The sequence below is a fragment of the Camelus ferus genome, chromosome 19 (genome assembly GCF_009834535.1).
Source record: "Camelus ferus isolate YT-003-E chromosome 19, BCGSAC_Cfer_1.0, whole genome shotgun sequence".
In the NCBI taxonomy this organism is placed as follows: Eukaryota; Metazoa; Chordata; class Mammalia; order Artiodactyla; family Camelidae; genus Camelus; species Camelus ferus.
In genome coordinates, this window is record NC_045714.1 from 2,882,380 (window position 1) to 2,901,982 (window position 19,603).

The 19,603-nt window shown below is 51.0% G+C and overlaps 1 protein-coding gene across 1 annotated transcript in view; it reads right to left on the reverse strand.

Annotated features, from left to right (window-relative positions):
* Nucleotides 1-7,997: 7,997 nt before the first annotated feature.
* CDH22 (cadherin 22) overlaps nucleotides 7,998-19,603 on the reverse strand; it is a 69,238-nt gene continuing 57,632 nt past the window's right edge. The window contains exons 8-11 of the mRNA XM_032461286.1: nucleotides 18,541-18,662; nucleotides 18,305-18,422; nucleotides 12,252-12,503; nucleotides 7,998-9,325 (exon numbers count right to left, since the gene is read on the reverse strand). Of these exons, the coding sequence (XP_032317177.1) occupies nucleotides 8,772-9,325; nucleotides 12,252-12,503; nucleotides 18,305-18,422; nucleotides 18,541-18,662 (1,046 nt within the window). The 3' untranslated portion in view covers nucleotides 7,998-8,771. The remainder of the gene's footprint in view (nucleotides 9,326-12,251; nucleotides 12,504-18,304; nucleotides 18,423-18,540; nucleotides 18,663-19,603) is intronic.

Here is a 19,603-nt window from a genome sequence, read left to right on the forward strand (position 1 = left end):
TGTGGTGTACACACACACACACACACACACACACACACAAGGGAATACTGCTCAGCTACAAAAGGGAATGAAATAATACCATTTGCAGCAACATGGATGGACCTAGAGATGATTATACTAAGTGAAGTAAGTCAGAGAGAGAAAGACAAATACCATATAATATCACTTACATGTGGACTCTAAAAAAAAAAAAAAAAAAAGATACAAATGACCTTATCTGCAACACAGAAATAAACTCACAGACATAGAAAACAAACTTATGGTTACCTGGTGGTGCAGGGAAAGGGGGGAGGGATAAATTGGGAGTTTGGGATTTGCAGATATATGTTACTATATATAAAACAGACACACAACAAGTTTCTACTGTATAGCACTGGGAACTACATTCAATATCTTGTAGTAATGTATAATGAAAAAGAATTTGAAAAAGAATACATAGGTGTGTGTGTGCATAACTGAATCACCATGCTGTACGCCAGAGACAAACAACATTGTAAATTGACTCTACATCAATTTTAAAAAGAGGGAAAAAAATAAAAAGGGGGAATCGGGACAGAGAGATGGACACGTAGAGAGGAGAGACGACAGGAAGAGACACATCCATCTACCAGCCAAGGAGGGCGGCCAGGCTCTCACGAATCCGTCCCTCACACAGCCTCACATAAATGCGCCTCCCACGGGCCCACGTATTCACACGTAAGGAACCAACTCTGTTGACACCTGGATTTCACACTTGCAGCCTCCAGCACTTGAGAGAATAAATCTCTGTTGTTTAAACCACCTAGCTTCCGGGGCTTTGTTAGGGTAGCCCCAGCGAGCGTATCCAGGGGATGTGAAGTGTAGAAAGCGCTTCTCCGTCTAGCTGGCTCCTGCTTCCCGCAGACCCATTGCGCAGGCGCTGGTACTGTAATCCGCAGGCTGCCGCATTCCCCCTCTGCGCGTGGGATCCACGAGGCTTTCTCCAGCACTAAGTCCTCTGCCCTCAAGGCCTCAGGTCATCAGCCCCTCCTCTGGGCTTGACGACCCCACTACTGCCCCTCTTCCAACCCCTCCCCTGTCCCTGTCTCTTAGCTTCCTCCAACTCTTCCTGACAAGACTGGACTTGACCAACTTACCAAGAGAAAGCATATCTTTTTCTTCCCATATCCCCCCTCTCCCCACCTGGCTCTGTGTTCTGTATACAGCAGGTGCCCGCTAAAGGCCTCAGTGAGGGGCCCCAGGCTTTCAGTCTCTTTCTGGGCTCAGGAGTGGGAAAGAGGACTCATCCCCATTGCTCCTTTGCTCACGCCAAGCCCCGGTGTCTGCATCCTGCTCTTACTCTAGACTAGGGCTGAATGAAGTGCTAGTCGGGGGCAGTTCATCCTCCAAACAACCTTATGAAGTAGGTAGTATTTTAGCCCCTTTTTCCAAAGAGGAAATGGGATCACAGGGAGGAGAAATAAGTGGTCTAAGAGGACACTTTAATTCTTGAATGTTTGATCAGGAAGGAATTTTAGACCCAGTTATGTTATCCTTCTCACCTGCCCCCATTTTACAGCTGGAGAAACTGAGGTCCAAGTGGCTTCTCTCCCTTCACCTGCCTCTGATGCTTCCTCCGAGTTCACCCTTGACCTTCTGATCACTCTACCCTCCCTTGCCCTTACGATGTGCTCTCCTCTGCAGAGGAGGGTGACCAGCAGAGGTCTTGTCAGCCCTCCTGTTTCCTGAGCTCCAGCCCTGAATTTCCACATCTTGTGCACTTGGCCTGCAGGCCCCTCAAACTCAACATGTCCCTCGCCAAACTGACTTCCCATGATCCCTGATCTGAGGCTTCTCCTGGGTTCCTCAGCTCATTACCAACTTCTCTGTTCTTGCCACTCAAGCCTGAAGCCTTTAACCTGCTCTACCTGCCATCCCCACATCCAGTCAATTGCTGACTCCTGCTGGGTCCTCCTTTTAAATATTTCTCATACCTATTGTAGCTGACCCTGGTTATGTCTCAACTTCTCTCTTTCAGATTCCTGTATCGTTTTAGAATTAGGCTTGGCTGCTTGGGACAGAAAATCAAAATAATAGTGACTTCAACAAGTTGGAAGTTTATTTCTCTCTCTTGTAGACCCAAAGTGTGGATGTGGGCAGTTTAGGGCTAGTATGGTGGTTCCATGAGGTTCAAAGAAACAGTCTCCTTCTAGTTCACTGTTTGGCATCCAAAGGGTCAGCATTTGTTCTCATGGTCCAAGGTGGCTGCTTGAGTGCCAGCATCGCAGCTGTGTTCAGCCAGCAGAAAGAAAAAAAAGAGCAGGAAAAAGAGGCTAAAGGCATGGGTCAATAGTCTTTTGAGGAGGTGTTCCTAGAAGCTGCCTCTTACCCATTCTGCTTAGATTGTGTTGACTAGGACTCAGTCCATACAATACATAGTTTTGATGGGGACTGGGATATGTGGTCCTTGTTATAGATGTCCATGTGACCAACCAAAGATTAGTTTTTTTCTGATTAAAGAAAAAGGTGAAAATTAGAGCTCCCTACCTCTTCACTGCTCTCCTTCTCTCTTCTTTCATCCTCTAATCTACCCTGAACACAGAAACCAGAGTAATCTTTCTAAAATCCAAATCCGTACATAGGGCTGCCAGGTTTAGTAAATAAAAATACAAGATTCCACTTAAATGTGAATTTCAGATAAACAATGACACCTGTTTTATTTTAAGTATGGCTCAGACAGTATTTAGGACACGCTCATGCTAAAACAATTATTTGTTAATTGTCTGAAATTCAAATATAACGGGGCACCCTATAGTTGATCTGTCAACCCTTTCAGTGTTTCCTGGACAAGTCAGGCACTGCTACTGTGTCTCCAAGCCTTCAAGACTTTGCTTAAGCTGTTTTGTCGGCCTGGAACGCTCTTCTCTATCTGAGAAGCCCTGTGTATCCAAGAGGGACCATGGCCTCTGTATCTCTGCCTTCCTGGGACAGGGTAGGGGTGAGAGATTATTTCATGAGGGAAAAGACAAATCCAAGACCACACAGCAAATGAGGGGCCAGGTTGCAGTGGCCACCTGGACTCATGACTCCCTCCCCAGCGCTCTCTGCGCCCAGCTGGCTCACGTGGGCCCAGCGCTGGAACCTCTGTCTCCCGGGACTTCATTCTCTGAAAGCCCACGTCTGAGCACAGTGCCGCCAGCACACAGGAGGTTAAGCCAGCCTTGGAGTTGGGAGCTGGAGCCCATGGAGTCCTTTCTGACAATAAAGCTAATGAATCCCTCCTTGCCGTTTTCTCTTGCACAATAACATTTAATCATCATTTGCACAGCAGATGAGAAGTTTGAGGCAGATGCAATTCTGCGTGAGTGGCGATTTCTGTGTGTGGGCACCATTCCTGTTGTCCCCAGCACACCTGACAATCTGGGGCTGGGACAGGCGGTTCCCCAGAGGGGGTCTGTGTGCACCCAAGTGCCAGGGCTCTGACCCCACTCACGTGTGGAAGACGGGCTTTGGTGGCACATGTCTGGGTGTGTGTCTGCTAATGTGTGGAGTCAGACACACATGGCATGGCTGTGGGTGAACCATGGTGGGTCAGCCTGAAGGCGCATATGGACAGAGGTGTTTGGGTGCCTGAGGACACGTGGTGTGGAAGTGGAAGTACGCCAGTGTAGGCAGGCAGACATGTGGAAGTAGCTATCATTGCAGGGATGTGTGTCCTTGGTGTAGATCCAAGCGCTTGCTGGAGGATGTCGGTTTGTTTGGATCCTGTAAGTGATCGTGTGTATTATATACACACAGACCTCTGTGCTCACATGTGCATACACATCTATGGGCGTCATGCACTTGAATTTAGAGTTTGTAACTGATGGTTCCTGAGGCTACACATATCTTCCTGTGCATGCGTGCAAATGTGCATATGCATTACGAATGTGTGCATAGGGCCATTAGTGCATGTGCACGGGCACATCTGAGAGGATACGCGTATGTGTACCATGCACTTGCATGGGAGTGTCTGGGGACACACATGCTCGTTAATGTGTATGTTGCATGCCTGAATGGAGAAATGTGTTGGCTCCTGGAAGAGTATCAGTGGACACACATGTATGTGCATGTAAGAGAACACAGGTGAAGAAGGCATGTGTATGCTTTGTGGACAAATGTGAGTGCATACATGAGAGCGTGTCCTGAGTACATGCATGATGCGTGGGCCCGTGACCACGCTGGCAGACCTACAGGGGGATGCCCTGTGTGTGTGGCTGGGAACATGCATGTGGCTGCACTGTGCACCCAGCTAGGAACATGTCTGAAGGTACACACGTGCCTACATCATGTGCTGGCCTGAGTATGTGGGCGTGCTGGTACCCCCGTGTGCGTGCACTGAAGCGTGAACCCACTTGCCTCTGAGTGAGGGCTGACAGGGTTACATTTTCTAAAGGCTCAGCGGCCAGTGACAGAGCTGGCCTGAGAGCACTTGCTGGCAGGAGGTAAGTGGAGTTGCTGATTCGTGACCCGGGGGTGGGCAGCAATGACGGCTGGCTGACGGATGCAGCGCTCAGCCGCCCCCTATGACAGCAGCCGGCTCTCTGAGCTGCCTGAAGCAGGAGGTGGGAGGTTAGTTCTTGACCTGTGCGCTCAGCGCTGGCATCCCACTTCCCCAGTGCCTGCCCACACCCACGTGCAGACACACACACGCTGGTACACAATAGAGATGCAGACCCTGGCTTGGACTGCGGCCTCGGCCCCACCTCCACCTTGCTCCCCAGCTCTGCCATCTGTCTGAAGTGCCTCCCCTTCTCACCAACTGTTTCTCTCTCCTCTCCACACTCCCCCAGAAACTCCACTCTGAATCCGAGCTGCCCTGGTTCTGCGCAGAATCGTGGTGGGGTGTGTGTGAAATGGTCCTGTTCTTTATAAGCTTGGAGTCCCTGAGCTAGACCCTCCCCATCTGTAAGTACTGGCTTCCTCATCTGTAAAACAGGGCTAACGATGTGCCTGCTTAAAATTAAACAAGGCAACTTAAGTAAAGTGCTAAACACAGTAGAGTCCACCCTCCATGGGCTTTACCTGTATTAGTAATAATTACGTACAGTGCTTCGAACAGTGCCTGGCATGCAGCAAGCGCCATGTAAATGTGCTGTTACCATCATTATTACCATCATTGTCATTGTCATTAATATCTCTGGTTCTAAAATTCTTGGCCAATTATACACCCATTCTTGCTCATGACCCTGAATGTTCTTTTATCCTGTACCAATGATGGTGACCGACATGATGACAATAAAAGATGATTTTTTTTGTTTGTTTCATGTTCCCAGATGCCTTGAAAGGAGGGCAGACCTGGTGAAGGGAAGGCTCTTTGTTTTCTGAGCTTCTTGATAGGGTTGGGTGTGCCCAATTAGAGCCTGGAACCAAGGTGGCTGTGCTCTCTGCATAACACAGGGAGAGGAATTGGAGCGCCAGTTCCCTCCAGCTGGTAAGAACCAATGAGACAGGTGTCCAAAGGCTGTGTATGCATGATGAGACCCTCAAATCATCAGGAAAATGTACAAAGCTCACAAAACACTTGGCATTTGTGGATACCTTGTGGAACCCAGCGAAGAAGCCAGACGTACCTATGTCCCTCCTGGGTTGGCTCAGGGCCAGTGCGGGTGCAGGAGCTGGAAGCAGAGGGGACTGAGGAGCGTTCCCTATCCCTCCATCCTCACCCCTGGATCAGCAGAAGTCATCAGGAGGCCTGAGGACTCGCACAGGCTGTAGAATGTGCTGGTGAGTGGAGGACTAGGCTCTCCCAGGGCACAGGTGGTGACATCGGATATACCCAGGTCATATGTCCAGTGCTTCCGGGGCCAGGCACTGTGCATGCTGGAGATGGTATAGATTCTGGGGGCGAGAGTGCCCCTGTTAAATCTTGGCATCTCCACTTATTAGCTGTTAGATCTTGGGCAAGCTACTTAACCTCTTTGTGCCTCAGTTTCTCACCTGTAAAATGACGGCTGCCTCATTGAGTGAGTGAGGGATTAAATGAGTTAATTCACATGAAGTATTTAAAGCAGTGTCTGGTGTGTGGGAAATACTTGGTAAGTGTTAGCTGTTATTACTACATTTTATCCTCATTACAACCTTATGGTGCAGGTGTTCTAGCACATGAACTTTATGAATAAGAAAACAGAGTCACAGAGAGGGTAAACAACTTGTCCAAAGTCACACAGGTGGAAAACGGAAGTGCCAGAGGCTCAAAAGGTGAATCTGGATAAATAATGTTTTTTATTTCTGGCAAGATCTTTAACTCTGTGTGACCTTGAGAAAGTCATTCCCCATGGATGGTGTTTGGACAAGATGTCCAAGGGTCTTTGTGATTCTGTGTTTGTATGTCCCTCTGGATGCATAACCTGGTTGCAACCTCCCTCTTGGCAGGGTCAGAATCTTTCAAGGCAACTGGCACATGTGGATGGAACAGAGACTTGGAATCAGAGCTCCTGTGTTGTCCCAGTTCTGTCCCCCACCAGGCGGATGACCTGGAGCCAGGCACTTTACTCCTCTGGTTCTGGGCCTCCGTTTCCCTCTCTACAATGGAGATAGCAATAACCAACCTGAGATTTGTTGGGATTTTGTATGTGAGAGTTGGGCACACATGGGTGAGAGAGGGGATCACAGTCTCTCCACTGGTCCCCAAGTTACAATACCCATTCATAGCATGTGCTATGGGAACTATAGGTTGTCTCCTATATGGATCAGGGACCCAATGTGCCCCTACCTGGGCTGACCACACTAACCCCATATCCCTCAATGCACTTTAGGAGACATGGTCAAGTTGAGCAAAGCATCAAGTTTCTTGACCTGGCCTTCAAGGTCTTTTCCCAGCCCGCCTCCAACAAGCCTTTCCTGCTCACATCTTACTATTCCTGTACCCAGTAATTCAGCCCCGGGGACCACACACCACTTCTGAAGCCACCGTATCTTTGTGCTGCCCCCAGCCTTTGCCGATGCTCCTCTGCCTGGAATGCTCTTGCTTGCTTGGCCATCTCGTACATCTCATATTCATTCTTCAAGATCCAGTTGGAGTCACCTCCACCAGGAATTATTCAATCTTTCTTCTGTGTTTCCACAATCTTGTTTGGCTAATTCTGCTGCAACTCTTACCCAGTGCATTACTACCAGCTGCTTCTGGTACCCCTGCCTCCGGCCCCCACCCAGTTGGGTCCTGAGTTCCTGGAAGGCAGGAACTACTTATGCTGTGTGTAACCTGGTCAGGGTTACTCCTCTCTGAGCCTCAGTTTCCTCACCTGTGAACTGGGACTGACAGTAGCTAACTTAGATGAGACAATACAGGTAAGGCACTCAGGAAATAATAACTATCTCTGGATCTGTCACAGTGGACCTTGGCAAATGTGGAGGGAATGAATGAATGCTTCTTGGGAGGGTAAAAAAAAGTAAGGCGAATGAACATTTATCGAGCATTTTCAATGTGGCAGAAAGGCACTGAGATCAGAGCTTAACATTCATTATCTCCTTTAAGCCCCTCAAAAACCCTTCATGGGACTATCATTAGCCCCATTTTACAGATGAGGAAACTGAGGCTTCAGCAGTTAAGGACCTTGATGAAGGAGGCCTGCCTCACAGGAGCTAGAGTTCACAGCCAATCAACGTGGAATGAATGAATCACTTCAGGGGTGGGGTGCAAGACAAAAACCCTATAGTCAAATGGTTTTAGAGCTGGAGGCTTTTAGAGATGACTTAGCCTTAGGGGTCCATGGATGGCGAGACTGCTGGGTTTCTGGACCAAACAAGATCCCATCACATCCAGTGGTGTCCAACCCCTCCATCTCCCACCAATCCAACCCTCCCACCTCATCCAAGTCCTGGAACTTTCCAGCTTGTCCTCTTTTGGCACCCCTGCTAGGTGTCCTATTCCAGTGTCACCTGAGACTCTGGAAGGCTCTCCAGTCACTAGGAACTTCCTTATCCCCCACCTGAAGCAGGAGTGACACCGATAAGACTATCCCCCCCCCCTTGGAGATGCTAGGAAAAAGGGGAGAGAACTCAGATCTGGGAGGCAGATGCTGGGGGATGCTGGGCTTCTAATAACGACAAAGATAAAAACAGTATCAAAGGCTAACATTTATTGAACACCTACTATGTGCCAGGCACTGTCCTAACCACTTGACATGCATGAAACCTATCTTCACAGCTCTTCGAGGTAGGTTCTGTTATTTGCCTCGTTTGACACAGGAGGAAACTGAGGCCCAGAGAAGTCAAGAAACTTGCCCAAGGCCAGGTAGCCGGTAAGTGTCATGGCTCCACTGTATACCGGCAAGGTGTCCTTGGACAGGGCACAGCCACTTCTCAGGTGCCTTTCTCCATCTGTTACCTGCGGGGCTCCACGTCATGGTTTCTATGACAGCTAAGATGGTCTCTGTACAGTGTCCCAGCACACAGTAGGCGCTTAGTAAATGAACAGCCTGTCCCTCCTCTTAACTGATGGAGGGTACCTGGGGAGGTATGTCCTTCTTTCAGCAGCGTCCTCCCTCCAGGCTTCTTCCCCAAGGCAGGAGGGAGCCACGCGGCCCTATCTCCCTGTCTAACCCCAGAGCCACGCGGTGCCCGTTCTCGCTGCAGTTTTAATGATGTTGGTCATAATTCCCGCACCTCTGGGTGCAAGCTGCCCCCCTCCCGCGGTCGGGGAGTCTGCCCCCCAACAAGTCCCCCCTCCTGTCCGGCCGCCTTGGGAGGTTGGGAGGGCTGGGAAAGGGGGTGAACAGGGGACGTGCTTTGTCCTGGAGTCCAGTCGGGTCCTAGGTGGCAGGGAGGGCAGGCTAGGAGGCCTGGGCCTCGTCGTCCGGGCGGTGGCCGGCGTAGAGCGCGGCCAGGGGCCGGAAGCGCGGGCCCCAGCTGCTGAGATAGGCGAAGTCCTGCTCGGAGCCCGACGAGCCGCTGTGCAGCGAGCTGAGCGAGGCGGCCGGCGAGTCCGCGCCCTCGAAGGCGTAGGTCTGGAAGGCGTCGTAGGGCGGCACCGACAGGTCCGCGTCCGCCAGCGCCACCTTGCGGCTGATGAAGTCCCTGAACACCGAGAAATCCGGCTCTGGGCTCTGCGGCCCCTGCGGGAGCGAGTGTCGCTCCGAGGGCAGGTGAGTCTGCGGGGGGCTCCCCGTGCCCCCGCCTGGGCCCCCGACGCCGCCCCCGTCGCTGCCTTTGAGCTCGCCGAAGTCGTAGAGGCTCCGCAGCGCCGACATGTCGTAGGCCTCGGTGTCCTGCTCGCCGCCGCCCTCATCATTGTATTTGATGACGTTGTCCCGCATGTCCTCGTCCTCGTCCGAGCTCAGGTGGCTCTTGTGGTGGCGCCTGAGGGTGAGGATCAGCAGCACCAGCACTGTGCGGGAGACAGCCAAGGACCAGTAAGGGCCGAGCATCCCTCAGGGCATTCCGGGACCACCCCTTCCCTTCTCCCCAGCAGAGCTGGCTCAGCCTAAATGCTCATGCAAATTTCCTAGAGTTCTGTGCAAAAGAAACCTTTCTCACAGTCAGAACAGAGATGGCTAGCTGGATAGATAGTGAGCTACCCGTCTTGGGAGGTGTGCAAATCAAGGCTACACCACCACTGGGGGTGGTGTGGGGACAGAGAGCAATGTTAAGAGACTTCATGGATGCTGAGGGCTAGACCCAACCTCGGAGGTCTCCACCCTCAACTCTTCGAAGAGATACATCCCTGTGAGGTCTCTCGGTGCTTGGGAGTGGGAAGGGGTCAGCTGTGGTCTGGTGGAAGTAAAATGACCTTGACCCTGACCTCTCTTTCACCTGCACCCTCCTCTGTCTGCTCCAGAAGCTCTAGGCACACTGTTAGCCCTTTGAGTCTCAGCTCAAGATATCTCCTTCCCTGAGAGCTCCAGGTCAGGTTCAATGCCATCACCTCCAGGCTCCCCTGGTGAGGGGTTTCTCTAGCACCCTGCCTTGGTCCCTGGACCAGCAAAATCAACATCTCCTAGGAACTTGTTAGAAATGTAAATTCTCAGGTCCCACCCTATACCTACTGGGTGGGTGCCCCTCCCCATCCTGCAGTCTGTTTCAATAAGGCCCCCAAGTGATGCCGAGGCAGCTCAGGTTTGAGAACTACAGCTCCATCATAGCATAGATCCTGCTGTGTTAACATGTGGGGCTTGCCCTGGAGGCAAGCTCAATTTAAATTGCCCTGGAGGCCCCAGGGAAAGTTTCCCTAGTGTGGTACCTGGTATGCAACAAGCCTATGAACCGTGTTTGTTGAATGAATGACTGAATGAAGAATTGGATGGAGACCCGGGTGAGTACAAGGATGAGCGAGTGAAGGACTTGCCCCTTCTTGGCTTCCTTCACTTGACTTCCAGGACTCTGCATACTCTTCTTCCCCCTACCTCACTGGTAGCTCGTTCTCAACCTTCTAAGCAGGGTTTTCCTCTCCTCTTCAACTTCTTGACATCAAATGTCCCAGAACTCAGTCCTTGGTATCCACACTCCCTTTCTTGGCGCTTTCCTTGTCTCATGGCTTTAAATTCCACTTAGAGGCTGACAACTCCCCTACTGCAACCTCCAGCCTGGACTTCTCCCCTGAAATCTAGATGGTACACCCAGCTGCCTCCCCAGCAAGTCCTTGGGGTTGACCAGGACAACTGTGAACTTAATGTGTCCAGATTTGAAATAATAATAGTTCCCTCTTCCCGCCCTCAGTCACCCCATTTCAACGATGACAACCCCAACTTTCCAGTGACTCAGGGCTTTTAGTCTCTTTCATTTACTGATGAATCCCAGTGCTTAGAATAATTTAGCACATGGAAGGATTCACTGGATGAATAAACTAGGAACTGATAAGCAAATGAGAGAATTAAATGGAGAGATGGGTGGATGGATGGACAGATATGTACTCGGTATCATGTCAGGCACTGGATTCTTCTTGCTGCTCCAGTGGCCAGAGCCAGCTGCTAGGGCCAGGGGGCAGGGTACTGGCTCACGACCTAACACGGTGGCTCATGACAGGGGAGGAGGTGGGATCCGGGGACAGGTCGGGCGGGAGGGAAGGAAGGTGTCAGAAGAGAAGTTGGGAAGATGGATGGACGGCTTTCAGAGCTGGAGGCTGGGAGCTGCACAGGGGGATGCCCGTGAGAGCAGATGGTGGGGAGCGCGGGCGGCGGGCGACAGATGTGCCAGGCCTGATCAGCGATTCCGCCTGTCACCTTTAGAGCACTGATGTGCACTTTCTTCGTTTGTGGGCAATTAGGCAGAAATTTGTTTGCACTGCCTCGGAAAATGAAACCGCTGTAAAGTGCACCCTCTGGAAAAAGGGTTTCTGAGCCATGGGCTGGGGAGGGGAGAGGAGGGGGGTCTCCCAGCTAGGAGGAGCCTGCCCAGGGCCTCTGCAGGGATGGAAGAGGTGCGGCTCAGCCACAGGCAGCTTCCCCAGGGGTGGGCAGCGAGGTGTGGGAGGCAGATGAATCTCCCAGGGAACTGAGTGAACAATCTGGTCCTTCCTCGAGTTCCTTGGGTTCTGACTGTTCCATGAAGTCCAGTAATCAGGACTGAGGTGAGGCCTTTCTGCTTCGACAGTGAGAGGAGGCATGGTGACCAACTAAATCCAGTTTAGCTCCTGGAACCTGACCTCTTCATTTGACCTCTTCACTTGAAGGGCTTGACTGGCTGCTAGTGGAACTAATACAAGAGTAGATTTTGCCCTACAAAATGTCTTAAGATTTTACCCCAGCTGCCCCAAGATTTTGCCCCCAGTTTAGATTCATAGCAGGTGGGGTAGTTAAAGGAGAAGTGAATATAGAACAAAAAGACCTGATTTCAAGTCAGAGGACTAACTGGGTCCCCTTTTGCAAGCCACTTAACCTCTCTGAGCCTCAGTTTCCTCATCTGAAAAATGGGGATGATACATCTGGCTGACAAGATGGTTCACAAGAGCTCTTTTTACTACATAGAGAATAAAGTCCTACATAGAGAATAAAAGAGGACAATAGACATGAGAGAATTTTTTTTTAAATATGCCTGTTTTTTAAAAAGTACGGACAGTTTCGGCCATGGAGAGAGTGGGCCAGCATGAAACTTAGTCTCCGGTGGGGGTTGACACTGTCTGGAGCTGGTGGTGGGGCTGCTCTGTATTTAGGAGACTTCTCATAGGATCTGCATGTTAGAACTCGGAGATCACTCAGGCCAGCCCTTAATTGTGCGGAGAGGGAAAGTGAGACCATATGGGGGCTCCTAGGGAAAGAAACCCAGGGTCCAAGGATGGGGCCCAATTGGGGAGAGGGGCTGGCTCTTGGCAGACTCACCGACCAGGATGAGGACACAGACCAAAAGGGCGATGAGGGCGCCGGGGCTGAGGGAGGCAGCCATGACAAAGGCGGTGGTGTTGCAGGACTGGATGGCGCCGGAGCTGTCGCAGCCACAGATGCGGATGGTGAGTGTCCCTGTGCTGCTCAGTGTGGGTGGCCCGCTGTCCACCACCAGGATGGGCAGGAAGAACACGTCCTGCTCCTGCCGGTTGAAGCCCAAGTGCTGTGTGTGCACCGCGGCCGTGTTGTCTGCGCCAGGAAAAAGGGAGTGGCGTGTGACTTGGGGTCTGGGGTCAGCCTCCCCTGTCCCAGCCACTTCTTGATTCTACTTTAGGATCTGCCTCCCTCTGCCCCCAACTACTGCCTCCCAGCTGACCCCTGGGTCTATTCCCTGATCTCCCCAAGTTGTTACCGGCTGTCCCCAAATTCTGCCCCAGCTGCCTGAAGATCCTGTCCCCAGCCATACAGCCCACAATTCTGTCCTTAGCTGTCCTAAGAGTATTCCCTGCTGTCTCAAAATTGTTTTCAGTTATTCCAAGATTTTGTCCCCAGCTGTGCCAAGGTCCTGTCCCCAGCTATTCCAAGATTCTGTCCCCAGCTGGGCCAAAGTCCTGTCCCTGGCTGTGTCTTTTTTTTTTTTTTTTTTTTTTTTTTTTGCCATCTGTCTCAACAGCATTTTTTTGGTTCCAGATTCCACCCCAGCCACCCAATGCATCCTGACCCTGGGGTCCTGTTGTCCTTGGGTTGTGGCTAGCTGGACCCTGATAAGTCCTGGGTCACCAGAGAAGACTGGGAACTTGGGCTGCCACCTGCCTTTGGCTGAAGGAAACTTCTGTCAGGAGTCTAGGAGCTGAGCCTGGAGAGCCGGGGGCACGGCCCCTCAGGCCTGATGGAGAGACCCTAGGGCACCAAGGTCTCCTCTCCCACCTCTCCTTCTGATGCCTGTGGCCAGAGAGGACAGCGAACTCACATGAGTCATACTCATCACACTGGGAGCGCCCGTCAGGACTCGGGGGACGGGTATCTGAACGTGGCAGGGTGGGTGTAGAACATGGGCTGGGGGGCGGGTGTGCCCACTTCCCTGCTCCCCTGACTCCGCCACACCTCTTCTGTATGGCTCAGGCCTGCACGGACCCGAGATCGTTTTGGTGGCTGCCAATGGAGTGGTGTAGAAGGACTCCGAGTCCAGCCGGCTGCTGTGCCCACCCTCCGCAGCCAGCTAGTTCCAAGAAAGGGGGCCCTGCTTCCTTCTGGGGGCCCAGGCCTCCCTCCTGAGTCCATCTCACCACCCTTGCAGTCTTCAGGCTGGTCTCTCTGGCTTTAGACTTTGACAGCCTGGGCCCCTTCCACAGTTAACTCAGCTTCTTCCCCACAGCCCTCAATTCAGTGTGCCCATCCTGGCCTCCATGGACACAATGCAGGAAAAAGAGCGTTTGGAAGGGCTGACTTGTGACCTTGGGCACACCTGTGACGTAGATTGGAGGTCCCGCTGAAACAAGACTGGTCGTGGATTGAAGCTCTTGTGATGGGCACATGAGGGTTCATTGTGTTATTCTATCCACTTCTACACAGATTTGAAAATTCCCATAAAAATATTACAAACTAATTTAGCTGCGTTGATCATGTACTAGCTTGGGAAAGTCACTTAGCTTTTCTGGACCTCAGTTTCCTTACCTGCAACTGAGGACAACAGCATCACAGAGGTGTGAGGATTTAATAGAATAATGCTTAGAATAGCTCCCAAGACAGAGCAATTCTCCATGAATGCTGCCTGTTATTTTTGTCATGCCCCACCCCCATGGGCTGCACCCCACCTCCACTCTCTGCCTAGTCTGCTCTGCCTTTATTCACCAAGTTCCCGCTAGCTAGAACACCCTCTCCACCTTCTTGCCTGGGCAAATTCCTCATCTGTCATGCTCCAGCTAAATGTCACCTCCTTTCTGTGGCCTCCTTTCTCCGCTTCCCTGGGAAGGAAGGATTTATGGCTCCCCACCCCCGGCTCTGACTATACAGGTGCCAGGCACACTTCTATTACAGCACTTGTCACGTTGTGTTAAGGTAGCAGGTGCCTGTCTCTTCCCTGGCACTGAGCCAGCCTTGAAGAGTGGTGCTTGAATGAACCACATCTTTGAGGGTTAACTGGTGGTCCGGGGTCAGACCCTTGAGCTCTGGCTTGAACTTTAGCCCTCCTGTCAAAGGGTGAGTCAACCCCAGCTGTGACAACATCTGCCTTCCCCTGGGAAAGAAAGGCTCAAGAGCAAGATGAGGAAAAGAAGGGGTGGGGTGGGACTCCTTTGCACTGACTGCGTACTTTTGATGCATCGAGGACTGGGTGGATGCCTTAAGTACGTCATGATGTTTAATCCTCAGAACTATCAAGAGTTGTGACAGTATTCCCATTTTATATACGTGGAAGTTGAGGCTCAGAGAGAAGGGACATGTCTGAATTTATCCTGTGAACTGGTAGCATAGCTACCTTTTCCACCCATCCATCAAATCATCCATCCAGCCATCCTCTACCCATCCATCCATCCTCCCTCCACCCATCCATCCAATAAATCTTTACTGAGTAACTACTATGTGCTAGGTACCATGCTAGTCACAGGGGAAAAATAAAGCAGAGCTAAACCAACCACAGTCCTGGATCTGCCCTTATGGCCTTATTGAGAGACAAATGTTACTCATATAAATCCACAATTTAGTCCACAATTACAAACCATGGTAAGTGCTAAGAAGGAAGAATATAGGAAGAGTATCTATCAAGAGGACCTGACCCAGCCCAGGAGGTCAGGGGGAACTTTTTGGAAGAAGTGATATTGCTGAGTCCTGAACAATGAGTTCTAGGAGTGGGAATAGCCCATGCAAAGGCCCTGAGGTTGGAAGACATATAATACACTCAAGGAACTGAAAGCAGTCCTTTGCGGCTGGAGGGGTGAGGGTGATGGCTACAGTGCACCAAGCAGAGGCTGGAGGGGGAGGCAGGGGCTTGCTATGGAAAGTCTTAGAGGCCAGGGTAAGGAATTTGCATTATTTTCTTAAAGGCAATAGGAGACCATTGATGGGCGGGACTTAAGCAAAGAAGCAACCTAGTGACATATCATCCATCCATTCAACAGCAAATACTAATTAAATACCTTCTACAGGTCAGGATTATTCCGGCCCCTGAGGATATAGCAATGAACAAGACAGTCATGGTCCCTGCCCCCACTGAGCCTAGACGCTAGGCAAGGGAGCCTCTAATCCAAAACACAAGAGTGGATGCAGAAGACCAGTTAGGAAGCTATTGTGTGTTTTAGATGTGAAATAATAGTGGTAGTGGAGGCAGAGAGTAGTAGACAGATTTGAAAAATGAGACGCTGGCTCTGGCTCAGCCTCAAATTCCCAAGCAAGAACAGAGAAGGGGAGAAGAGATGTTTGTTTCTCAGGGTTGCTGTCTTTGACCATGGAGCCATATGTTTTGAGAGCTCTAGTCCCTGCTACTCTGTCACTCCATCAGTGGGAATCCCTGAGCATCATCCCTGTACCCCTTAGCCACCCTCGTAGGCAGCAGCTGGCTTCATTTGGGAAGCCACTGGCCACCCCAGACCCCTACCCCACCCTTCTAGGCGGGATCTGCTCCCAGCACTGCATCCATCCATCTGGACTGACATACATCAGTGTCAATCCCTGGCTGCAAAAGCAATATTTATAAATCACATTTCCAAACTGGCTACAAATTTGTACAAAGAAACAGATGGGTTGGGGTAGCCGTTTGTCAACCTGGATATTTATATGGTGAGGAGGAGGGGGCTTGGCATTCCGTGGGAAGGGGCTGGGGGATTGGAGGAGGAGCCCTTCCCTGACTGTGCTGACCTCAGCACGCTGCCGCCACCCTTGGTCCTAGGGCTCCTATCAGGTGGTCACACTGGATGGGAGCCCTGGTAGCCAAACCAGACCCCTATCCCTGGCCAAAGAGAGGCAGCTGGGGCAGAACCTCCGGCCCCTGGAGATGGAAAGATCTCTGAACTTGGTGAGGTCAAGCCAGGACTATTTATGTCTCCTGGGGCCAGCTTAGGATACCATTGCTATAACAAGCAGGCAGGGCAGTACAGGTCATTAAAGTTGTTAAAATACTGAAATAGTTCCAAAAAGATTTAAGTAGCCATGATTCTGAGTCCCCCAAGTCCTTCCCTGCTGCCTCAGCCTCTCCCTCAAGCACACCCCCAACTTTAACACAACCAAGGCACTAAGGGTTTAAAGCTTGGCACAGCGAAGGCTCCAGGGTCCTACTCCAGACTATTTATAGTCAGTGTCCTTCTGATGGGTTATCTGAACTGCACAAGTTGTTAAATATTTTTAATATGACTCCTGGAAATACAGATGGGTCTGGCTTCAGAGGTCACTGAGGAAAGTGGTGTCAAGGTCCTGGGGGTAATTCCAGACCTGTTCCAAGGTCAGAAGGAACCCACGTGATCTGGCTCCTAGTACCTCCCTGACTACATCTCCTCCAGCATTGTCACTCACTCACCCTAACCATGCAGGTCTCAAACATCCTAGGCCTGCTCCCACCTCAGGGCCTTTGCACTTGCTGTTTCTTGTACTTGGATCATTCTTTGTCCAGTTGTCTGCATGGCTCACCCTTTTACTTCCTTTAGATCCGTACTCACTATGGATTCCTTCAGAGAGGCCTTCCTAAACCCCCTTATTTAAAATACCTTCTACTTTTATCTTGCTTTTCCCCCCGTTTTGTTTAACATATTTTATTCAACACCTACTATGTGCCAGGCACCCAGGGTCCAGCACTAAAAACAAAGTCCACACTCTTGTGAAGATTGCATCATTCCTCGCTGCTGGCCACTTGTCATCCCCATAATATTATTTATTTGTTCAATTTCTGTTTCCCCTCCGTAGAATGTAAAATGCCACGAGGGCAGGAATTTTGCCTTGTTTCTGCTGCTGCATTTTCAGAACCTAGAATGGGGTCCTGACATGTAGGCACTGTGTTTCTTTCTTTTAAAATTTAATTTATTAAAAAAAAATTGGGGGGGGGTATTAGGTTTGTTTGTTTATTTATTTATTTTTAACAGAGGTACTGGAGATTGAACCCAGGACCTCGTGCACGCTAAACGTGCTCTACCACTGAGCTATACCCTCCCCCTCAGCACTGTGTTTCAATAAATGCTCAGTAAATTACTGCTGAATGAAGTTACTGCCATGTTCTAGGTACTGACAATATACCTTGTTAGCCCACATCTCACTGGGGCCACCTGGCTGCCTGAGGTGGCAGGCATTTTCAGCCCCATTTTACAGGTGATGAAACTGAGGCAGAGCATAGGGTTGCATAGAAAGCCATCAACTGACCCTGGGCTGGGACCCAGGTCCCTCACTCCCCGTACCCTGGTCAACATCTCAAAGGTTCATACTTCACCTTCTTGCTGAAGGGGAACTTGCAGGGCAGTGCCTCACCATGGGATCAGCTCAGGGTGGGCTGGACAGTTTGCTTTCAAGGCAGCGAGCTAAGGCAGGCAGCACGCTGCCTCTGAGACAGGTGTGGGTCTGAATCCTGGCCTCACCACTGACTCCCTATATGACCCTTATCCTGTTAAAGTCTCATCATCTGCAAAATGGGGGTGGGTAAGCAAACCACCTCCCAAGGTGACAGTGAGGATGCAAAGAGAAACGTGAATGGGTTAAAGCACATTTTAAACAGAAGGGTGGGAGGGCGTGCGTGTGGCTTATTCCAATCTTCACTTAGACCAGGGCCTCTCTCCATCCTGGATGCTGGCCCACCCACTCCTCATGCATCCCCTCTCTGGATCTTTCCAGCTACCATTCTCTACCCTTAGGGTGCCACCCCCACGGCTCTGCCAAACCACCTCCTTCTTCTTCTCCAGTGTCTGGCAAGCAGTCTGGGTAACAGCTCTCACTTGGCCCAGACTTTGTGTGATCTTGGACCCAACGCTGGCCCCCTTGGTGCCTCAGTCTTTCTATCTGTAATATGGGAAGGGGGCAAGAAGGCTAGGCCCCTCCTTCCACGGATCCTTGGATTTGGTGGTTCAGAGGTAACTCACCTTGGATGTCGAGCAGTGAGAAATGAGGGTTGCTGGGAGCTTCAGGCACCAGGCGAAAATAGAAGCGGTGCCCATTCTGGGGCTCGTCTCTGTCCACTACGCTGATGGTCTGGATGAGCTGAAGGGTGAGGAGGGGGCAGGGAGCTGATGTAAGGCTGGGGCCACTCTGGGCTTGAGTAGAGGGTGCCCTGGCCCGTCCTGGCAGCCACCCCCTGTCCCCAGCCTGTCAGCGGTACCTGGCCTGGCTTGGCATCCTCACACACGGCTGCCTCGTAGGGTGTGGCCAGCTCTGGGGGATTGTCATTCACATCCAGGATTCGGATCCTTAGGGAAGCCCGGGATAGCTGGGCATGATTGTCTGTAACAGGAGCACAGGAGTAGGGTGAGAGGCGTCAAGTATGAGACCCAGACAATCCCCACCTACTGCTAGGACAAGATTAGGCGGTGGGGTCACACTGAGAGAGAACTGTGGGTGGATCAATCTCATACTAGGACCAGGACTGAGGACATCTGGCTAAATGGGTTATCACCACCATAACTGTTACCACCATCACCACCATTGCTATCATCATCACGACCATTAGATCATCAATGTAAACACCACCATTACTGTCATTATCGCCATCACTGCCATTGCCATTAGTAGTGTTGGTACCATTGGCATCATCACCACAACCGCCACCACCATAATCACCATTACCACCCCGTCACCATCACCAACATCATCATCATCTCCACCATTACTACCTTCACCATTACTATTACCACGACCACCATTAAGTCATTATTGCCACCTCCACCAACATAACTGTCAGTACCACCATCACCATTCTCACCACTATCACCATCACCAATGCCATGACCACTCCTCTGTTACCATCACCATTAGATCATCACTACCATCACCTTTAGAATTATCGATGCCACTACCCCCCTATCCATTAGTACCACCTTCCTCATCTCTGCCATCACCACAAACACGAAAGCCATTGCTATCACCACCCTTACCACCACCACCATCACCCTATTGCCACCATCACCAATATCACCACCATCACCAATAAAATCACCATCTCCACCATCTCCGCCACAACTGTCATTACCAGCCCCACCAAAACTATCATGACTCCCACCATCATCACCCATATCATCACCACGCCCACTCCCACCCCCAACAACACTATCATCACCATTGCCATTTCCATCCTATCACCATGGAGGGCACAGAGTGATCCTGGAGCATCCTCCCCCATTCTTTCAGGCATGCTTGCACAAATCCTGTGATTTGGTACAATTTCT